At 48.7% G+C, this 19,842-nt stretch overlaps 1 protein-coding gene across 1 annotated transcript in view; it reads left to right on the forward strand.

Moving 5' to 3' along the window:
• The window catches only part of PTPN5 (protein tyrosine phosphatase non-receptor type 5), a gene marked incomplete at both ends in the record, with an annotated part of 48,777 nt that overhangs the window by 11,870 nt on the left and 17,065 nt on the right, over positions 1-19,842 (forward strand). Inside the window, one exon of the mRNA XM_080909238.1 lies at positions 1,531-1,607. Within this exon, the coding sequence (XP_080765364.1) occupies positions 1,531-1,607 (77 nt within the window). The remainder of the gene's footprint in view (positions 1-1,530; positions 1,608-19,842) is intronic.

The raw sequence follows: 19,842 nt of genomic DNA on the forward strand, positions 1-19,842 counted from the left end.
TCTGGGAGTCTTGTACAAGGAAGCCACACAGCCAAAAGCAAGGACTCCCTATCCGAGAGGCAGGGCTCATGACTTCTGGGAGAAGTCTCACCTGCTTCCTCATTTCTTCTGACCAGACTACTTGCAGCCGGTGCCCCCCCCTCCCCAAGTAAAACATTTGTCACCGCCAAGTTCTCGCTCTGGCAGCCTGTCATTGACATAGAGATATCCTTCGAGGAGTCGCTCCAGCCTTCCCTTTGGAGAACGCTTTCTCCTCCCACAGGCTTGAGTAGAGCTCTCCCCGGGAGTGGACCTTACGTAAGAGACATCAGTTAAAGAGATATGACACCGTCATGTTAGCACCTCCAGCTCTCTGGTCGGATGGGAAGGGCCCTGGTTCGCTCAGCACTGCAGTGAGCCACCGGAGGTCTGGCTCACAGGGGTTGCTCCGCAAATGCGTGTTGAAGGCACCCCATCACCTCTGGGGCTCTCTGCTTCTAAGCACAGCAGCGGAAAGCCATTAAAAGAGTTGACACAGGCGAGTTTTAGCAACTGTTGCCCAGCTGATAGAGGTGGAAGAGGAAAGGGCTGCCCAATTCCATGCTGCTGTTGCTGCTCCTGGTGCTCAAAGAGAAAGGCAATTCACAGGGGCAGGGCTTTCTCCATGCCGTGTGATCGGACCATCTTGATTCTTGGAAATCGAATCAAACTCCTGATATGGCCTATACACACAGCTCTGAGGGGACAGGGGCTGGAGCCCAGCACAGGACAGAACCAAATCTTGCTCCGTTTTCCTCCGCAGGGTTGGGTGCTACTCTCTCTGCTTTTCTGACTATGAAATTAGTCATTTTCTAGGAAGCTTATTTATAGAGCCCACTGCATGGATGCAGCGCTGAGCTATTCCGAACATGGCTGAGGTGTGAAAGCAGGTGTGAGTCACTTGTGAGTCCCTGTCCAGATACCTTAGTAATCATTCTGCCTAACCTTCCCGTCCGCTGACTCGGGGTATCTTCTATCTAGGGGTGCTCTTATAGTAAAGCGAGTTCAGAACTGAGAGGCCGTTCTAGAACCCAGTTCCCCTGGCCCCCACTTTGGCATTCCACTGTGCACGTGTATACATCAGCAGCAGCATCACCAACAAAGGAATTAGGATGGCACAGCAGTAAGAGCATTAGCTTGGAGTTCTTCAGCGTAAGTTCAAACCCAGCTACACTCTGATGAGACCTTGGGCAAGTCATAGTCCGCTAAGCTTTGTTTGATGAACATTATTTTCTGGGGTCACGGCGAGGTCTCTATTGCAGAGTTTCTGGAAAGTTGACCTATCTTTTGTGGAGGGGGAGATGGTGGTGGTGGTGATATTATTTAGGAGGCGCCTGCGAAATCTTTCCCCTCTTGTATAGCTTGACCATAGGACCTGTTCTTTCCCTTGAGTGCCTCTGATGAGGAAGAGTATCAAAGGGATACTGCGGGAGGCAGTTTTTCATCTTTGCTAAAGGCTGGGGCTCAGTCCTGGAACACCAACTTCCCCTGACAATTTCCTTCCCACTGCAGGAGTGAGAGAGAGAGCCAGGCCGCTGATGACTCCGAGGGAGGGACGCTGGACATGTGCTGCAGTGACAGGCTGTTGGGTGAGTGTCCTCTGCACTTACTTGTCTCAGGAACTCAGACCTGGGGGAGAGGGTGCCACCTGACACAGAACCGAAAACCTGCGTGGCTTTGAACTTGCTGGTCCAAGGTCTCGGTCTGGATGGGGATTTGTTTCTCAAACCCTAGGTGTCTTTCTGACCTAGTGTCACTTTGGGCAGCTCTGTCTCCTCTGGGAGGAAGAACAGACAGCTGAAGATGTGCTTAGAGGTAGAAAGGAAGAGAGCAGGCCAGGGAGCCTGGCCCGGAACGAGAGCAGCTGACCAGAGAAGGCCTTGGGAGCAATGGAGGGAATTCTAAAGCAGATGATGAGGTCTGAGCTGAGGGTAGCCAAGCAGCATGCAGAACTGCCTGTCAGTCCTGCCGAGAAGCCTGGCTAGGAACCAGAACCTGCCTCTGGAGTGCAGGTGACCACAGATGTGGGAGTCTGCCTGCCCGCTCGAACCCCTGTCATGACTATCACCATGGAGACAGGCAGGGCATCATGCCCACAGGGTGGTGGCATGGCCCACCAGTTGGAGACCACATCTGTGGTCGAGATAAACTGCATTCGAGGGAAAGGAGTAGAGAAGACAGCAGAAGTGGTTTTCTTTTCTTTTTTATATGTTTTAATATTTTTTCTCATAAAGAGTGCCCCTTACAGCAATGTTACAAAATAAGGGCAGGTGGGCCAACGGACACTTGCGGTACCTTTGTCACACAGCCTACGTTTCCATATCCTCCACCCAAATGTTTGTTTCAAAAAATAGCCTCTCGAATTCTAACTTTGAAGCCTCCCAACCTGTGGTGTCTGAAAACCCTCGTGATCGTGCAAGGTAAGAAGCTCCAAAGTGCAGTCTTTGTGTGACATTTAAGACTGGCACTGAAAAGAAACAGATATGGCTCTGAGGCTGTGACTTCTAAACAAGCAATGACAGCATCCGCTGTCCACCTGTCCCCATGTCCCTGAAGCTCTTCTGGCAGCCTGAGCCTCTGGGGCAGCTTGCCTTTGTCCTGTAGGGGGGTACCATTGTACGCCATGATCTCTTAGTTAGAGGGATGGGTGCAGCTCATAACGGCCAGAGGAACTAGTTGGAGAGAAATGTCTGAAGGAATATGAAGGGTGGGTATCTGAAGGGCCACCGTGTGCCGGGGATGGGAGGGGTGGGAAGGAGGTGGCAGATCCATCCTGCATATTTTATTGTGATAGCATAAGCCCAACCTCTAGACACAAAGGATCTGGGCCCATGGGATGAAGAACTTAGCTTCCCGGCTTCCAGAGTGGTCCAGTCGTAGAAGTGATGACTCCAGAGGAGGGAAATGAGTGTCCCGTCACTGGGGGCATTCAAGCACTGGAAGATAAGCAATGGAGAGGAAATTTCCACAGTGGGTGGGGGAGGTCTCAGTGACACCAAAGTCTCTTTCAACTATTAAACACTTCTGTGATTCAGACGTGAGTCATAGAACTTGGAGATGATTCTACAACCAGAGATGACCCCCACTGGCTGGAAAATATCCACGGAAAGTAGGACATAACGTATAGGAACCCAGGGAGGAGAACAGAGCGAAGGGATGAGCATGGGGCTTGGCATTTGAGTCTGGTTATTCTATTTACGGGCTGTGTATTTATGGGCGAGCCGTTTAACCTTGCCGGACCTGCCTCCAGTCCGTCGTCTGAAAATAGAAAGAACAGCAACATGAATATTCATCTTCACGAAGGTCCTGGGGAAGTAAATAGATGTGACCCCACTCATCGGCTCAGTAAGAATGTTTACTCAGTCCCTACCATGTCTCGGGTACTGCCTTGGGCGCCGGGACACAGCGGCAGATGAAGCATGGTCCCTACCTTAATGAAGGTTCATGGACGAGATCTGTGCTGGGCCAGTTCTGGAAAATGGGGCAAAGCCACAGCAGAGGGGTTACAGTAAGCAGTACGATATGTTTAATTCTAACTCTCCTCCCCCAGAGCCGGTAAACAATGTAGAATGGAAGAGGAGATTAGTCATCCCCATTGAAGCTGGCACATTGCCTGCCTTATGCAAGACTCAGGAAGTTGGTATCATTTACTGCCCCCATCTTACAGATGACAGGACCAAGGCCCCAGGGAAGTTGGGCCTTCTCCCCAAATTCCCTCAGCTGGTTGAGGTTTTGAAGGGAAAACTCGGCCCAGCCATTCCTGAGCCAATGACCTTGCCGCTGCCCTGGCCTACTTCCAATATCTCCTAGAGTTGGGGTTCTCTGTAGATGAAACGAGAAAGAGTGAATGGATGTTTGTCCCCAGGGAGGACTTAGGCAGTGTCTCCCTCTGTGTCCTGCTTCTGGAAAGCCCTATCTGCCAAGGGCCCCCTAGACACCCCTGATGCCAGGCAGGCATGGTACTGTAATGATCATTGTGACCGTGAGCTCTTCAGGGCCAGGTCTATTCTGTCTTATTTCTGTGTCCTCCACGCCTGGCATTTATTTAGCCATGTCTTCATTTATTCACCATTAACTGAGCGCCTACGTGTGACTGACACTGTAATTGTTTCAGGAGCTCCAATAGAAAGCAGGCTAAACTGAGAAAGTGCCTACCCCTCTAGAATACATTATGTCTTAAGATTGGGGCTTCAGGCCTGGAAAGACGACTAACCTGTTGGGAGCCCTGCTGTCCTTCCAGAGGTTCCAGGCTCACTTCCCAGCACCCACCTGGAGGCTCACAAATTGCCTGTACATCCAGTTACTCCATGAATTCTGCAGGCATGTAGGTTATATACATACATGCAAAAAAAAACTCATATACATTAAATAACTTAAAAAAAAAAAGAGAGAGTGGGTGTTCTTTCTGGTCTTAAACCTGGCTCAGTCAGTAATCAGAGAAGTAATAACTTCACCTTCCTGGATCTGCTATCTGTAAAGTGTCAAGATTAATCTTTGTGCGGCTGAAGAGGTGGCTCAGCAGCTAAAAGCACTGGATGCTCTTTCAGAAGAGCTGGGGTCATTTTCCAGCACCCAAACGGTAACTCACAGCTGTCTGTAACCTCAGCTCCAGGGGACTTAACACCCTCACAGAGATATAAAGAAAATAAAATACCTTTTTAAAAAGATTTATCTTTTGGTGCCATACAGGATTGTTGGATGGCTCAGTGAATTTAATAGAGAGCTGAAATCATCCATAAGCATTCACGGTAAATGGGAGATAGGCAACAAATGCAGGGGCGGGGGGGGGGGGCAGATCATGGGCAAGTAGTGGAACTGACCTTAGAAAAAGATGAAAGCCAAGCAGAGGGCAGTGGGGAAGAAATGGAAGGTGGTTGAGCACCGTGATTCTGTGGCGCCAATCCTGGTGTGAAAGACATGGTCACGGAGGCCGGTCATCAGATCTGCTGACCTAAATGGCAACCTGCACATAAAACGGATGAATGTCCAGAGGCCAAGAGCACTGGGGTGCTGGGCCTCTGGGGGAGACAGACACTGTGAGCAATTGCATACTAATATTAATGGTGTAAGAATACAGCCCTAAGTAGTCTCTCTCCCTCCCTACTGCCTTCCCTGCTGGGCAAGATTCAGGCAAAGCTAGGTTCCAGCCAGGCCGGGTGACTCATCCATTCCCACAGAAACTTCAGAGTAGACATGGCAAACACTCAGAGCCTCGGTCACCCGGACCCGAGCCAGCACGAGGGGTGTCATATAGACCTCTTAGATAAGGCTCCCTGGAGTGAAGATGTCTTTAGGCATCCCCAGGCATCCAGGAAGCCCACAGCTGCCTTCAGAGCGGGTAGGCTTGTGTTCCTTCTCATTTGACACGACCACACGCTCACGTGCACACACGCACGTGCCCACACAGTCACCCAGGCACGTGGCCTGCCTCGGATTCACAGGGCCCTGTGGGGGTGGACACGCACCTCCGTAGGACACACACCTGCGTGTCTCCTTCCTCTTGTAGGCTCAGCCAGCTTCACTCAGATCTGCAGTGGTGTCTGCCTTCATCCGACACACAAGCTCCCTGGTAACTAAAAGACACACCAGCTCTCTCACTCTCTCCGGGTCTCTCCTGGGACTGCGCCCTGACCTCACACATGTGCACAGAGGTCAGGAAGCACGCTCCTCCCCTCTGCATCCCCATCCTTTCCCAGACATTTAGCCACCCTTGGTTTCAGGGACCACAGTTGGCACTTGGTGTAGACCTGTCACTCTGCCCTTACGAAGGTGTCTTTTCTTCCCCGAACTCACACACTCCTTTTCACGTGGTCACTCTCCCCTCTTCCACTCCCCTTGCATGCTAGATTTACTTGCTCACCATCACCCAAACGCATCGGTTCATGCAAACCCACACTCCCTGCTCTTGGGTGAAAGCAAACAACACTGCTGATGCTGTTCCTTTCCCCAGCCAGCACTGCCATGGCCTAGCCTCAAAGCCAACTGCTTCCTTAGGGTACACAGGAGGTGGAGAATGCTGGTGCCTGTGGTGAGTGGGCCATGCAATCGAGTGACATCATTGAGTCTTGCTTTCAGTGTCTCCGAAGGGCAGACTCACGGACATGCTGACTCCTAAGATTTACAAGAACTGAGGCCGGATCATGAGTGGGGCCTCTAAAGGTATAGCACCTGCCAGCCAATCTCTTACTGCAAGGGCTCTTGTATGTGTGCATATAGAAACATAACCCTGTATAACCAATCATGGTCCACCTCAATCAGTATGTATCCTCAAATGATGCCACTGAGGGGGAAACCTTGTAGGTATCAGATCATGGCAAAAAGGAATTCTGAAGACCTCATTGTCAGAGTCCTGCCTAAGAGGGCCTGGACACCAAAGTACATGGGTACCTGAACCTTGTGAATCATTGCCCTAGAAGATTGGTGTGACCTAATGAAAGGAGATGCAAGCCCCATGTCTCAGAATGGCATTGCTCTTGAGACCAAGGTACCCCAGAAAGCCCCTATAGCTGACTAGAATCATGAGCACCCCAGCTACCCCAAGAATTAAGTGTTTGATGTTCACCTAGGTTCACAAGTGTACAGTGAAGGCTAGAACTTGTCCTTTGGGTAGGGATAGAGATGACTTCTTAGGATGCTTGCTATCTGCGAGCCCTGTCTCCATCTTCAGTCTCTATGACTTGAAGGCAGGTCCCAGCCCAGCATTAGGCACAGTACTCTATGTGTAGACTGACCAGTGTTCAGTGGATTATTATCTTCAGCCAGGGAATCGATCTCGGTCTCAACGAGAAGCAACTGCTTATCCCGGGTGCCACTTGATGGAGTAGAGGAGATTGAGGTCTGTACTAATGAAGGCTTGTTCATCAGTCACTCCCCCACCCCCCAGTCTGCTGGTTTTTATTTCTTTATTAGAATGATGCTTCTGTTTTTATTTAGAACCCATAATGCATTTAGAGACGTTTACGTTGACTGATAATTTGAGCCTTTAGGCCATAATAAACAAAACACTGTTAGGATGTTCTAAGACACTAATGGAGTGACATTTTATAACATCATGGCCTGGAGAAGAGGTCCTGGCCAGGTATCCGCTAGTCAGCAGTGGTAGAGCTTAACTACTTCCTGACACCAAGACAGAAAGGAGAGCAGGAACCCAAGAGGCTGAGCCTTGAAATGCTTTGGGGAGGTAGACAGACCGGGGTTCATGTTTCATCTCTGACACTAACTGGCACCATAGCCTCAGGCAGATCATGTGATTTGACCTCACAATTCTATTCTCTGAACTACAGACGGGGAACAATGTAAGATAAAAGGTTAAGGTAACTAATGACTTGATAGATCACAAGTGTTTATTGCAAATGGTAGCTAATAATGATGGTGGCCATTCCAAGATGTGGATCATGAGCAGAAGAAAAAAAAATCTTTCATTTATAAGCCTGCTCCAGGACTCAAACATCAAGATATGGCCAGTCTTTGCAGCATAGCTTCTCTGACTGCCCACCACAGGCCTGAGAGTTTGCAGAGCCAAAATAGCCCCTACAACAGCATTGTTGCTTGTAAAGTCGGGTAAGAAAGGGACCAGCTTTGGCAGAACAACCTCTTCCCTGTTTCCATCACAGGGTTTGGCATAGCCATGGTGTCAGGGGGTTACCTGGATATGCAAAGACACTAGTAAGAGTCCCAGCAGCTGCTGCCTCCAAAGGGGTCAATGCCAAAGCCCATTGAGACAGGTGAGAATCCATCAAATTCCAAGACATGTGGGGACAGATGGTCCCCCTTCTGGTCCAGTGTCAAGCCACTGTGGCTCTCAATATATCCTTTATAGCCTCCTCGTAAAATGTGCCTTTCCAACCCCATCTCTGACTCCAGCCCGCTTCTTTACAGATCTCAGCACCTGTTTTAGTTAAGCTATCACTGCTTTATAAACGGTCTCTAAACGTAGTGGCTTCAAACAGGGGCCATTTTACCTGCTCGAAAGCCAGAGCGCCAGGCAAGGATCGGCCAGGTGTTCTTTGGTTCCATATAATCCACCGGGCTGTGTTCACCTGCTGCTGATCGGGGAAACAATGTCCAAGACAACTTTTCTTACGCACCTGGTGCCTCAGTCTCTGTCATGTTGTTTCGTTCTCTCTTCGGTTAGACCTCACGGCACAGTTGTCATGAGTACATGGACTTCTCCTATAGCAGCTGCCTTCTAAGACAGAACACTCCAGGAGGGTGGACATTGAAGCTTCGGGTTTCCTAAGCCTCAGAAACTAGAGTATTATTTTGATCTAGTGATGATTTACTCCCTGCCCAGATTCAAGTAAAGGAAGAAAGATGGTTCCTCTTGATGGACCGAGTCCAGGGATCTACACCACCTTCATCTCCCATAGCATCCTTCGTCACCTCCTCTGCATCTCTTACACGTGTTTCTTTCCTAAATATCAACTCCTTTCTCCCATTTCCCACCCCATTCTTTTTTCCAAGCCTTTCCCATTTCAACTATGCACTTCTGCATATCGTAAGCCCTTGGCTTTTCTCCCTGCTTGTAAAGAGCGTGGCTGTGTGCAGACTCATCCCCAACACTTGTAAAGCCTCTGTGTGCTGCATCAAAATAATTTAAACTTGGAAATAGAGCCAATGAATTTTGAAATGGACTATTTTACACTCTTCTGCCTGGACAATATTCATCTGTTGGAATAAGGAGTTGGAAAGCCAGGTTCATAAGCTAAGCCAGGAGACAATTATGAATCCTTGGCATTCTGCATTAAGATCCAAGGTTTGGAGAAAGCCAAAACTAGCTTGGCTGGCTCTGCCCACTGCAAGGATGCTCACACACGAGTATGCACAGGAGCATGGGGAAAATGGTTTTCCTGTAGCAGCGTGGAGGCCGCTGTGAGCTGGTGTGTGCATGGAGCTTGTAAACCCAAGTCTATCCACTTATTTGTTTTCTGATTGTTAGATACAGACCCAGATATGCTTGGGAACCTGCTCAAATCATTTTGCATATCTAAACATCTGCCTGCCCCCCACTTAGGCTATGGCTGCCTGGACTGTTAAGAAAGGCTGTCTTTTATTTATTTATTTTTTGCCAAATTCCAGTGGACTATCACCTTGCTTAAAACAGGCCATTTCTGATAGCAAGATAGAGTGTCAGATTAAGGTGCTTGCTGCCAAATCTCGTGGCCTAAATTCAATCCCTGGGAACTACATGGTAGAAAGAGAGCCCCACTCCTGTAAGGTGTCCTCTGACTTCCACACACATGCTGTGGCAAACATACACTCAAAAAGAAGGTACTTAAATTAAATGAAAACATAATTTTTTAAGAAGCCATTTCTCTGTCACAAGCAAGGCCATTTGGGATTGTACTTCTTCTGTCCACCCAACCCAGCCCCACACCAGTGGTCCTAGAACCCAGCGGCAAGGGCTATCATAGCCCCACCTACCATGGCCACACCCACTTAGCCACACCCACCGTGACCACACCCACCGTAGCCCCACCCAACATAGCCCCACCCAACATAGTCACCACTACTCACCATACCAACACCCACCATAGCAACACATACCATAGTCACATCCACCATAGCCACACCCACACCGTAGCCACACCCACACCATAGCCACACCCACACCCAGCCAAGAGACTATAAGTCCAGCATGTTGACATCTCAGAAAAGGGTAAGGCTGCCAGTGATCGGCAAATTCTGTTGCACTAGTTATCAAAAACTTTACAGCTTACAACGTTCAGAGCCCAGGGATGACTTGAAGGGCTTAAGGTTCTGGCTTAGCCTTTCAGAACATCTTAAAATGTTGGCCGTTGTACGGTGATTCAAAACTTAACCGAGGCCCAACATCTGCTCTACCTAAATTCACCCACAGCTGTTAGCATGCCTTCTATCCCTGCAGCCTGTTGACCTCAGTTCCTCTCCAAGCAGACCCTTCCATAGTGACCCAATAAGGACACTGGTTCCCCCAGTGTAGGTGACTCCAGTCAGCATGCCACCCAGGAGACAGCACCCCAGATGGAAGTCACAGCCTCTTCTAACCTAATCATAGAAGTGGATGCCTTTGCTGTGCTGTGGGCTTTTGGCCAGAGCCTAACATGGTTACCATGTGGAAGAGAGTGCACAGGGTTATGACCACCAGGAGGCAGGATCACCGATGGCCACCTCTGGGGCTTAAGAGATGAAGAATTAAAGTTGAAAAGCTTTTAATAAAGCTTAGCATAACTAACACCCTCCACCCAGCCGCATTTTCAACCCACTAGAACGCTTCAGTCTGCTTCCTTCTTTATATTTTTCAGTGTTCAATTTGCGAGTTAAACTCTATGTAATTGTATATATGGGCTAGTGTGTCACTGATCTTTAAAATATGAGTATAAAATGACCATCTTTTAACAAAGTTAATTTCTTATAATCCAACGAGGCACAGTCTTAGGATGTACCAATGAACCATTCCAAAACACTAATTAAACAGTAGTGCAGGTTGGGGGTCATCCTTACCCCTGCTTGCTTTGTTGGCAGACCCCAAACCTGGGACTTACCCAAGCCCGTGAATCCTAATGGGGGCTGGTTAGTCCTATGAGACCTCTGTACAGACAGATGACAAAAAAAAAAAAAAAAAAAAAAAAAAAAAAAAAAACCAAAAAACAAAAAACATGGCATCCTGTGTCCTTGAGGAAACTCTACAAAGTGACTCAGAGGCCATGATGGTGAGCCCACTCAGGTAAAGGAGTCTCAAAGCCTCCTTGACAGTCCTCTATGGCGCAATGAGATCCAGGAGCCTTTCCTCCTGGGAGGTGCTGATTCCCAAGCAGGATCCGTCTCCAGCTTTAGCAGACAGAACAAAAGGCCCTGTCTGTCCTGCCTTTCTCTTTAGACACGGGACCAATTTCTGGTTCAGTGGTTTGGTTTCCGGTTTCCTTAGAGGTGGGGAGGGTATCCTGAGTTTCCACCACTGTAGGCCATGCCTCGTCAGTGGTCCGTATGAGGCCCCGGTTGGCTTCCTGAAGTGCTTCCTTTTCTCTCTGCTGCGCCCTCTACACATAGTTTGTGTGTTTAATATTCATTCTTATTCCTGCCCTTGCTGAATGATGTCAACATTTCATGGTCTATTTTTAAATTGTGCATATTGAACAGACAGTCTGTGCCTTACAGTGGTTGGAATTGAAGTTCCCTCTGACTTGCAGGTGGAGCAGTGGAAACAGCTTTGATCTTCTCCCATGTCAGCAAGATACAGTGTCCTACTCTAACAGGATGCTGGGCAGGAACTGGGGCTTCTAGTCAGACAGATCAGCAGGGTAAATCACAGAGGCTCTGCCTGTTGCTAATCTTGCTTTGCAGCAGGTCAGGTGGGATAAAGCCATGTCTACGCAGGATGTTTTCAACTCCTACTGAGTTTCTTGGGCAGGAACTCTTTCCTAAGTGCTCCTGCTTTGGGTTGGATCTCAGCCTGTTACTCGGTGTTATATGGCTCCAAGCTCCAGCACGGTGTCATGTTTGCCTTGATATCTTGCTCCTAATGGATACAAATGCTTTCTCTTTTGTACATTTTTTATTGGATATTCTCTGTATTTACATTTCAAGTGTTATCCCCTTTCCCCCAATCCCATTCTCCCTCCCCCTCCCATTTCCTCCATGGAGGTGCTCCCTCTCCCAACCACCCTCTCCACCTCAGCACCTTGGCCGTTCCCCTACACTGGGAGAACGAGCCTTCGCTGGACCAAAGTCCTCTCCTCCCACTGATGTCAGAGAATGCCGTCCTCTGCTGCATATGCACCCGGAGCCATGGGTCTCTCCGTGTGTGCTCATTGGTTGGTGTTTTAGTCCCTGGGAACTGTGGTGGGTCTGGTTGGTTGATAATTTTGTTCTTCCCATGGGGTTGCAGACCCTTTCAGCTCCTTTAGTCTTTTCTCTAACGCCTTCATTGCAAATGCTCTCTTTATATCTCTGAACATTTGGGTTTTCTTTCCTCCTAGTAATAGGCCTCTCCTCCCTTGCTCTTCCCGTCAATAACACGGGAGAGAAATATGGCCCTCACTGTGATTGTTTAGAGTTTTTGTTTGTTTTTGTTTTTGTTTTTATCAACTGGACTCAAGCTATATAGAGCCAGTCATCTGAGATGAGGAAATCTCAATTGAGAGACGGTCAGATTGTCTGTAGGTAAATCTATAGAGGGGTTTGATCAATAATTATTGTGGAAGGACCAGCCCGCGGTAGGTGGTACCTCCCTGAAACAGGTGGTCCTAGACCATAGAAGAAAGAGAAGTAAGCAAACCACAGTAGCAAGCTAAGAAACAGCAGCAATAAGCCAAGATCAGTCCTTCAGGATGCCCCCAGACAGTGCCTGTGACACCTACTTCAGCTTGTGCCTCTAGGTTCCTGCCTTGACCCCCCTCCAGAGAGGACCATAAACTGTAAGGTGAGACAGACCCTCTCCTCCTTGAGCCGCTTTTGACCCTACTGTTTATCACAGTGTTTGCCCTTGTTTATAAAGCAAACTAGAAAACTCAGACACTACGTAGATTTTTCTTTGAGCTTTGTGTTTTGGAGCACGCCCTACGGCTTCAAGACCAGTTCAGCAGACAACCTGGAGGCCGACATCGCAGGTGGAATCTACGGAGATGCCCAGGAGCCAGGGCGTGCTAGACCATTCCTCCCCGCCATGGTCAGGACGGTTGATCTTTATCCTGAAATGAAAGCAGCAGACAGCTGTGGACTTAGATTTCCGAGGTCATTTAGCCAAAACTGCCAAAGAACTCCAAACTAGGGCTTGGCCTGCCCCTGCTGTGGGGCGTAGGCCACAGTCTCTCAGGATACCCTTCCACAGCACCTGACCTTTTTGCTATCTCACTAATGAGGGGGCAACATGAGAGAATTTCGGGACAGACCTCAGAACTGGGGTGTGGCAGTGCTTGCCTGTAATCCCAACACTCAGGAGATAAAGGCCTGGGGGATCCGGAGTTCAAGGCCGCCCTCAGCTACGCAGTGAGTTCAAGACCACTCTTAGGCTACATGGGACCCTGTCTCAAAAATCAGACAGAAAGACTCTTAAGCCCCGGACCTTCATTTCTTCATCGGGGAATGAGGAGGTCAAATGAGAAACCTCATCTTCCAGGTGTCTTGGTACTTAGGTCTCAAGCTCTTGGGGTTCCAGGTACCCCCATTACCCCAGGGGATCCATGTCTGTTCCCTTGGTTCTCAGCATGGTGGCTGGCACAGAGAATGCACCCAGCTTTTCGCCCTCACAGTTCGGAGCCTGCACCAGAGGAGCACCGAGTGCTCGGCCTTTGTGAGCAGCTGCAGGGCTGTTTGGAGTTTCACGGGGAGCCGTTCCATTATATCCTGTGCAACGCACACTTGAGTTGCATTTTGTTGTGTGCTAGCACTCTGGATTTAATTAACTGGCAGAGACAAAGTCTCGCTGTTTCCCTAAACCCCCCATCTAGGCCCATTCTACCTACTGACCCCGGCTGTCAGCCAGCAGTCTCAAAGCTCCAGCCCACACCCAGGTGGGGCGTTCATTGTCCTCCTGGAGGCTCAGCTGCTCAATGAACAGGAAGTCCTTACCTCAGCCAGTGTCCCTACCCCACTCTTCACCCACCTCATCTCTAACCTCTGGCTACCATCTACTGAGCATTCATGATCTGATTTGTGTGTTTTTACCTCATGGTGTCCTGAAAGTCCGATGAGATAGTGTTTGTACAACTGTTTTCTAGAGGAGAACTGGGTTCGGATTGTCACACAGCCACTGTGCTTATCCAGGGTCGTGCAAGTACTAAATGACAAAGCTGGGCCTCTGTAGGATGCTAAAGCTTTAGGCTTTTAGCTGCTACAGAAAGCTGCCTGCCCAGAAAACAGACTGGCTTTGGCCTTAGTACTCCTTTTTTTTTTTCTTTTAAGATGTATTTATGTATTATGTATACAGTGTTTTGCCTGTTTTTATGCCTGTACACCAGAAGAGGGCGCAAAGATCCCATTACAGATGGTTGTGAGCCACCATGTGGTTGCTGGGAATTGAACTCAGGACCTCTGGAAGAGCAGTCAGTGTTCTTAACCACTGAGCCATCTCTCCAGCCCAGTACTGCTTCAAGTTCCCTGGAAGTCTGCCTACCTTGAGTTCCCAGACAGTCTCCCACCAGACCCCCTTCCAGAGAGCAGACTCTCCCCTGTCTGTGAGCAGTGATCAGCCCAGGTGCCCACCACAGACTAAGCAGTGTGTGCCCTTGACCTCCAAATCGCCCCCCATCACCTGGGCCCCAGCCCTACTTTAAGAGTCTCCCTAACCAGAAAAGCCCGCCCACTGGGTGTGACTGGCCAAGGCAAGCCTGACCCAGCTCTGCCCTCTGTGTCCTGAAGAGGCAAATGAGGCAGCAAGCATTGGCACTCTAGGGTAGGTAACAGAGCCAGGATGGGAGGGCTGATGCGGGCACCGGGCCATCTGGGTCTGTGTCCTGACCCTTCCGTCCATGCGATGGCTTTAGGAAGAGGTCCCTTCCTGGGTGTCTTCTGAACTGTAAAAGAACAATCCCATTACCTCTGCCCTGCAACCATTGGAGGGCTTAGTCAGTGCTAGTAAAGAGGTCGCCGAAGCCTCTCTCCACCAGGTAGCCAAAGTTCATACAGGAATCCAGCAAGCACACGGAGAATTTCCATTTCCAGCCCAGCAATCCTGCATGTGACATCCCTTCTGCCTGGGATGGAGGCAGGGGGCAGAGACCCCCACCTATTGATGAAGGGAGTCGGGAGACTTTCTCTTGTTCAAACGACCACAAGGTTTCGCACCTTGCCCAAGTCACGGGGCTGAAAATGGTGAGCTCCTGCATTCTGGTCCAGAATCTTCTCACGCTGAAAATAGTTTTCCTATTCTGCCCCCCCCCCCCCCGAGTCCTGCCTGCTGAAGAAATGGAGAGGTGAATAAGATGTGGATGGTGGGGCTGGGGAGATGGCTCACTCTGGGACGTGCTTGTTGTGTAAGTACGAAGGCCTGAATTTGGATCACCGGCATCACCAAAAACACGTTTTAACGAAATGTGGTACTGTGTCCTTGTTATCTACCACCACCCCACTTCTGGGGGAAGCAGAGACGGGAGAGTCCATGAAGCTCACCACCCAACCAATCAGGACTCATCCGTGAGGCCTTGCCTCTAAATCAAGATAGACGGCACCCAAGGAACGCCAGAGGTTGGCCTCTGGAGTCTGCACACAGTACACACAAAAACAAGATCTCTCTCTCTCTCTCTCTCTCTCTCTCCTCTCTCTCTCTCTCTCTCTCTCAGACTTGGTATTCACTGGCTAGTGGACTGATGGGGCAGGGGAGATGTCAGGAGCCAGTACAAGTTCCCACAAACCTTCGTCTGCTGCCCCTTGCCTTTGCTGAAAGGAGCCAGACACACACATGCACACACATGCACACACATGAACACACATGCACACACACACATGCACACACATGAACACACATGCACACACACACACACACACACTCGAGTGACTGTTTTCTAAGTTGTTAGGAGGGGCTGAGAGTCAGAGCTCTGGGAGCTGCAGCAGCCTGTGGTAAACACTCAGTCTGTTCCCAGGAGCTCAGCACAGCAGCCCCCATCGGTAATCCCAGAATGAAGTAGGGGCAGGAAGGTCAGGAGTCAAAGATTTTCCTGGACTATAGCCAGCTTGGACTATATATAGGAAGTGCTATCTTAAAGGGGCAGAGGGTGTTTGCTCATAATGCCTGGGGTAGCAGACAACCCCCATGCTTTGCCACGTGGCTACCTATTGACCATAGGCAAGCCATGTCCTCGAGTTGTCCCTCAGTCTTCCCAGAGAAATTAGCAGGCTGAGCCAGATCTCCCTCCCTGGAATTGTCCCTGGCTCCGTAGTCACTGGCTTTGGAAACCTGAACAGGACTAAGTGCCAAGCCCAGGTGGCCAGCGGTCTCCTGTGAACAGCTGGGCAGTCACAGCCGGTCACTCTGAGAAAGAAGAAAAGCTGAACGGGGCCAGTCTTCCCTCCGCACATAAACAGGAACGGGCTGAGCCAGGCTCCAGCTGCAGTTATGGTGGGCTGCCTCTGGAAGCAGGCGGATGAGTCACTGGGGAGCCTTGGTGGTTCTCCGGCTCCACAGCACCAGCCCCCAGGGCAGCGGGGCTGCAGAAGCGAAGGATGTACTCTGAGAGGTACAGGAGAGAGGTCGGCGTGTCCTCACATGCTCCATATGACATCGGAAGCCCGTCTGCCTTCACTCTTCACCCTGGATCTCAGAAGCTTGGGCAAGGGTTACTGATCCTGCCTCTCAGGCACTCTTTCCCCATCCCTCCATACTACTCAGTATCCCAGGATTCATCTGCCAAATATTATGCCCAAAAGCTGCACAGCAGCTGATAGGGCTCGAGGTTCCCTTTCCAGACCCTCATGATGCTTCCTACCCGTGTTGCAAGGACCCTTCCCTAAGATGTCCTATGGCAAGAAGAAACCATCCCTGAATGTCAGGAAGCCTTGGGTTCAAATCTTAGGCCCGCATTTACTCAGGCAAGGGTGCTGAACTTCTCTAAGGCTACGTTTTCCTGGCCTTACCTGGAGAAATCACTTTGCACCGGACTGGAAGCAAGCCAGTCAGGAGCCTCCTATTAAGTCGCCTGTGAGCAAGCCTCTGCGCGGTGGTCTCACGTACAGCAGAGCAACCACATTACTGTGAACTACTGAAGCTAACAATACAAGCATCTGCCTCTCCCTGACAAACGGGGCCTAATATAACATCTGTCCTAGAGAGGCCAATGCAACTACTTTGGGAACAGCACGGCCAGCCCAGGGAGATGATGTCACCCTTCCCAGAACATGACAATGAGTGAAAGGGAGGACAGGACAGTAAGAAGTGGCATTATCTCTAGAAGACTGACAAGAGCCAAGAGGACTAATGAACCAGGACCCAGGTATCTTCATGGGCAGGACTGTTTGTTCACTGCTAAGTTCCCAGAGCCTGGCCCAATTCTTGGCAAAGCAGGCGCACAGTACATCCTCACTGAACAGCAAGGGAAACAAACCCTTGTGGTCCAAGCTCTTATTCTCTATATCTGCAATGTCTACCACTTCCTGTCAGGGATCCCCACTGCCCACCCACCCCACCCCCGTGGAGATCGGGACTTCTTAATAGGAGGTCTATATGAACAACGCAGTGTGTGTTTGATGGTGCATCTAATCTGATCATTTCTGTCCAGAAAATAATTTTTAAATGGAAAAAGATTTTATGTTCTAATTTAAGCATGTGCGTGTATGTGCATGTTAACATCTATGCATGTGGTACCTGCAGAGTCCAACAGTATTCATATCAGATCTGCAGCTAGAATTTACAGGTGATTATTAGCCTCCTAATGTAGGTGCTGAGAACTGAACGCTGGTCCTCTGAAAGATCAGTGAATGTTCTTAGCCATGGATTCATCTTTTGGTCCACAATTTTTTTAATTTCCCTATTTTCATTAGTCTGGGGGGAGGAGAGAGATTGGGGGGGTCACACATGCCATGACACATGTGAAGATCAGAGGACAACTTCATCACATTGATGCTCTCCTTCCACCTTTTATGGAGGTTTCAGGGATCAAACTCAGGTTACCAAGTTGTGTGGCAAGGACCTTAACACACTGAGTCGTCTAACGGGCCCCTGAAAATGATTCTACATAAATTCTGCTCTGAAAGATGTCTCTCTACCTGGTACCTGGTAAATCTCATCACTTGGTTCATCAGAACCCCCAGAGATTTTTTTTCTTTAAATGCAGAGCCTTTGGCTAAACACTATTATGGCTCAGCTAACAGAATGCCTCCCTAGCATGCACAGAGCCCTAGGCTTGGTCCCATCAGCATATAAAATCAGGCGCAGTGGCACTTGCCTATCACTTGAGGAAGCAGGAGGATTAGAAGTTCAAGTTCATCCTCAGCCACGCCCTAAGTTTGCAGCCAACTTGTAATACGTGAGACTCTGTCTCAAAGGGAAAATAATGTGTTGTCTCTGAGATCTCCACTCATGGCCCTCCCTATCCTATACATGCAGATAGCCTGCCATCTCCTATCTGCAAACGTAATGGCCACAGGTTCTCAGAGGGGCTCACCTCCTGAGCAGCTGTTATGTCAGGTGAGGGGTGTGTGCACTGACATTCTCTACAGCCCACGCTTCTAAGTGTGGATAAAGGCACAGCCTGAAACTTGAGAACACTAACTAGGATTCAAAAGACTCGAACTCAGAATTTTTGTTTCTTTTTAAGACTGTCTTTATTGCTACAAATATGTTGCCAGAAAGATGGATGGATGGATACATAGATACATAGATACATGGATACATAGATACATAGATACACAAATACATAGATACATAGATACATGGATACACGGATACATAGATACATAGATACATAGATTCATGGATACATAGATACATAGATACACGGATACATAGATACATAGATACACAGATACATGGATACATGGATACACGGATACATAGATACATAGATACACGGATACATAGATACATAGATACACGGATACATGGATACATAGATACATAGATACATGGATACATAGATACATAGATTCATGGATACATAGATACATAGATACATAGATACATAGACACATAGATACATAGATACACGGATACATAGATACATGGATACACGGATACATGGATACATAGATACATAGATACATGGATACATAGATATATAGATTCATGGATACATAGATACATAGATACATGGATACATAGATACATAGATACATGGATACATAGATACATAGATACATGGATACATAGATACATAGATACACAGACACATAGATTCATGGATACATAGACACATAGATACAAATTTAAGACATATAAATAAAATCACCTGTCCTCTCTCTCTCCTCCCCCCTTGACTGGCATGGTGGCACATGACTTTGATCTAAGTACTTGGGAAGCAAAGGCAAGTGAATCCCTGTGAGTTCAGGGCCAGCCTGGTCTACATAGAGAGTTCTAGACCAGCAGGGCCACATGCTGGCACCCTTTTTCAATGAGTACACAACGACTGCTGTTAGCACTCAGCACACGTCAGATCGTCATGCCTCCTGTGAGCAGCGCTGTCCCCTCTTCATCGGGCATGCTGTCTTCCCCTGAGCACATTTTTCTTACAGCTTAAAGCCAACATCACACTGTGTATAACCTTTCACACTCCAAACTTCCGAACTTTCTTCCCCTGTTATTAAATATTCATCCACAGAATCATAATATAAGGGCTGCACAATGCTTTATTGCAGGCAAGTCTCTTGCTTCTCAGACTGGAGCACATGTAACCCCAAGGGCAAAGCCACAGGGTAAATGTCGCCCGTTTTTCTGAAGCACAAATTTGATTCAAAACTTTGGGAGGGGAAAAAACATTTTAATATCAAAATGAGTACTATGCCACAGTGTAGGTTAGAAAAAGCCTATTATTTTTAAAAGAAAGCAACAAAACCCCAAACTATGTGAGCTCAATGTTGTTACCCTCTGAGGTCAGAAACAGACAAGAACAAAATTTCAGTTCAAGTTCCTGTGCACACATATGCATAGTTCCTTGCACACATATGCACCTGTACACACATATGCACCTGTGCACACATATGCACCTGTACAAACATATGCACCTGTACACACATATGCACCTGTGCACACATATGCATAGGAAAAGGTCCAGGGAAGCCCTGGCCTGCATCCTCCCACACCTCCCTACATGAGGTCACCATCAAATGTGTGCTTGGGGTCCTTGCCCTTGAGAAATTACCCTCCTGAAGAGGAGGATACTCTTCCCACACAGTCCAGCTTCTAAGCAGCAGCTTTTC

This window comes from Micromys minutus (assembly GCF_963924665.1).
Source record: "Micromys minutus genome assembly, chromosome: 32".
NCBI lineage: Eukaryota > Metazoa > Chordata > Mammalia > Rodentia > Muridae > Micromys > Micromys minutus.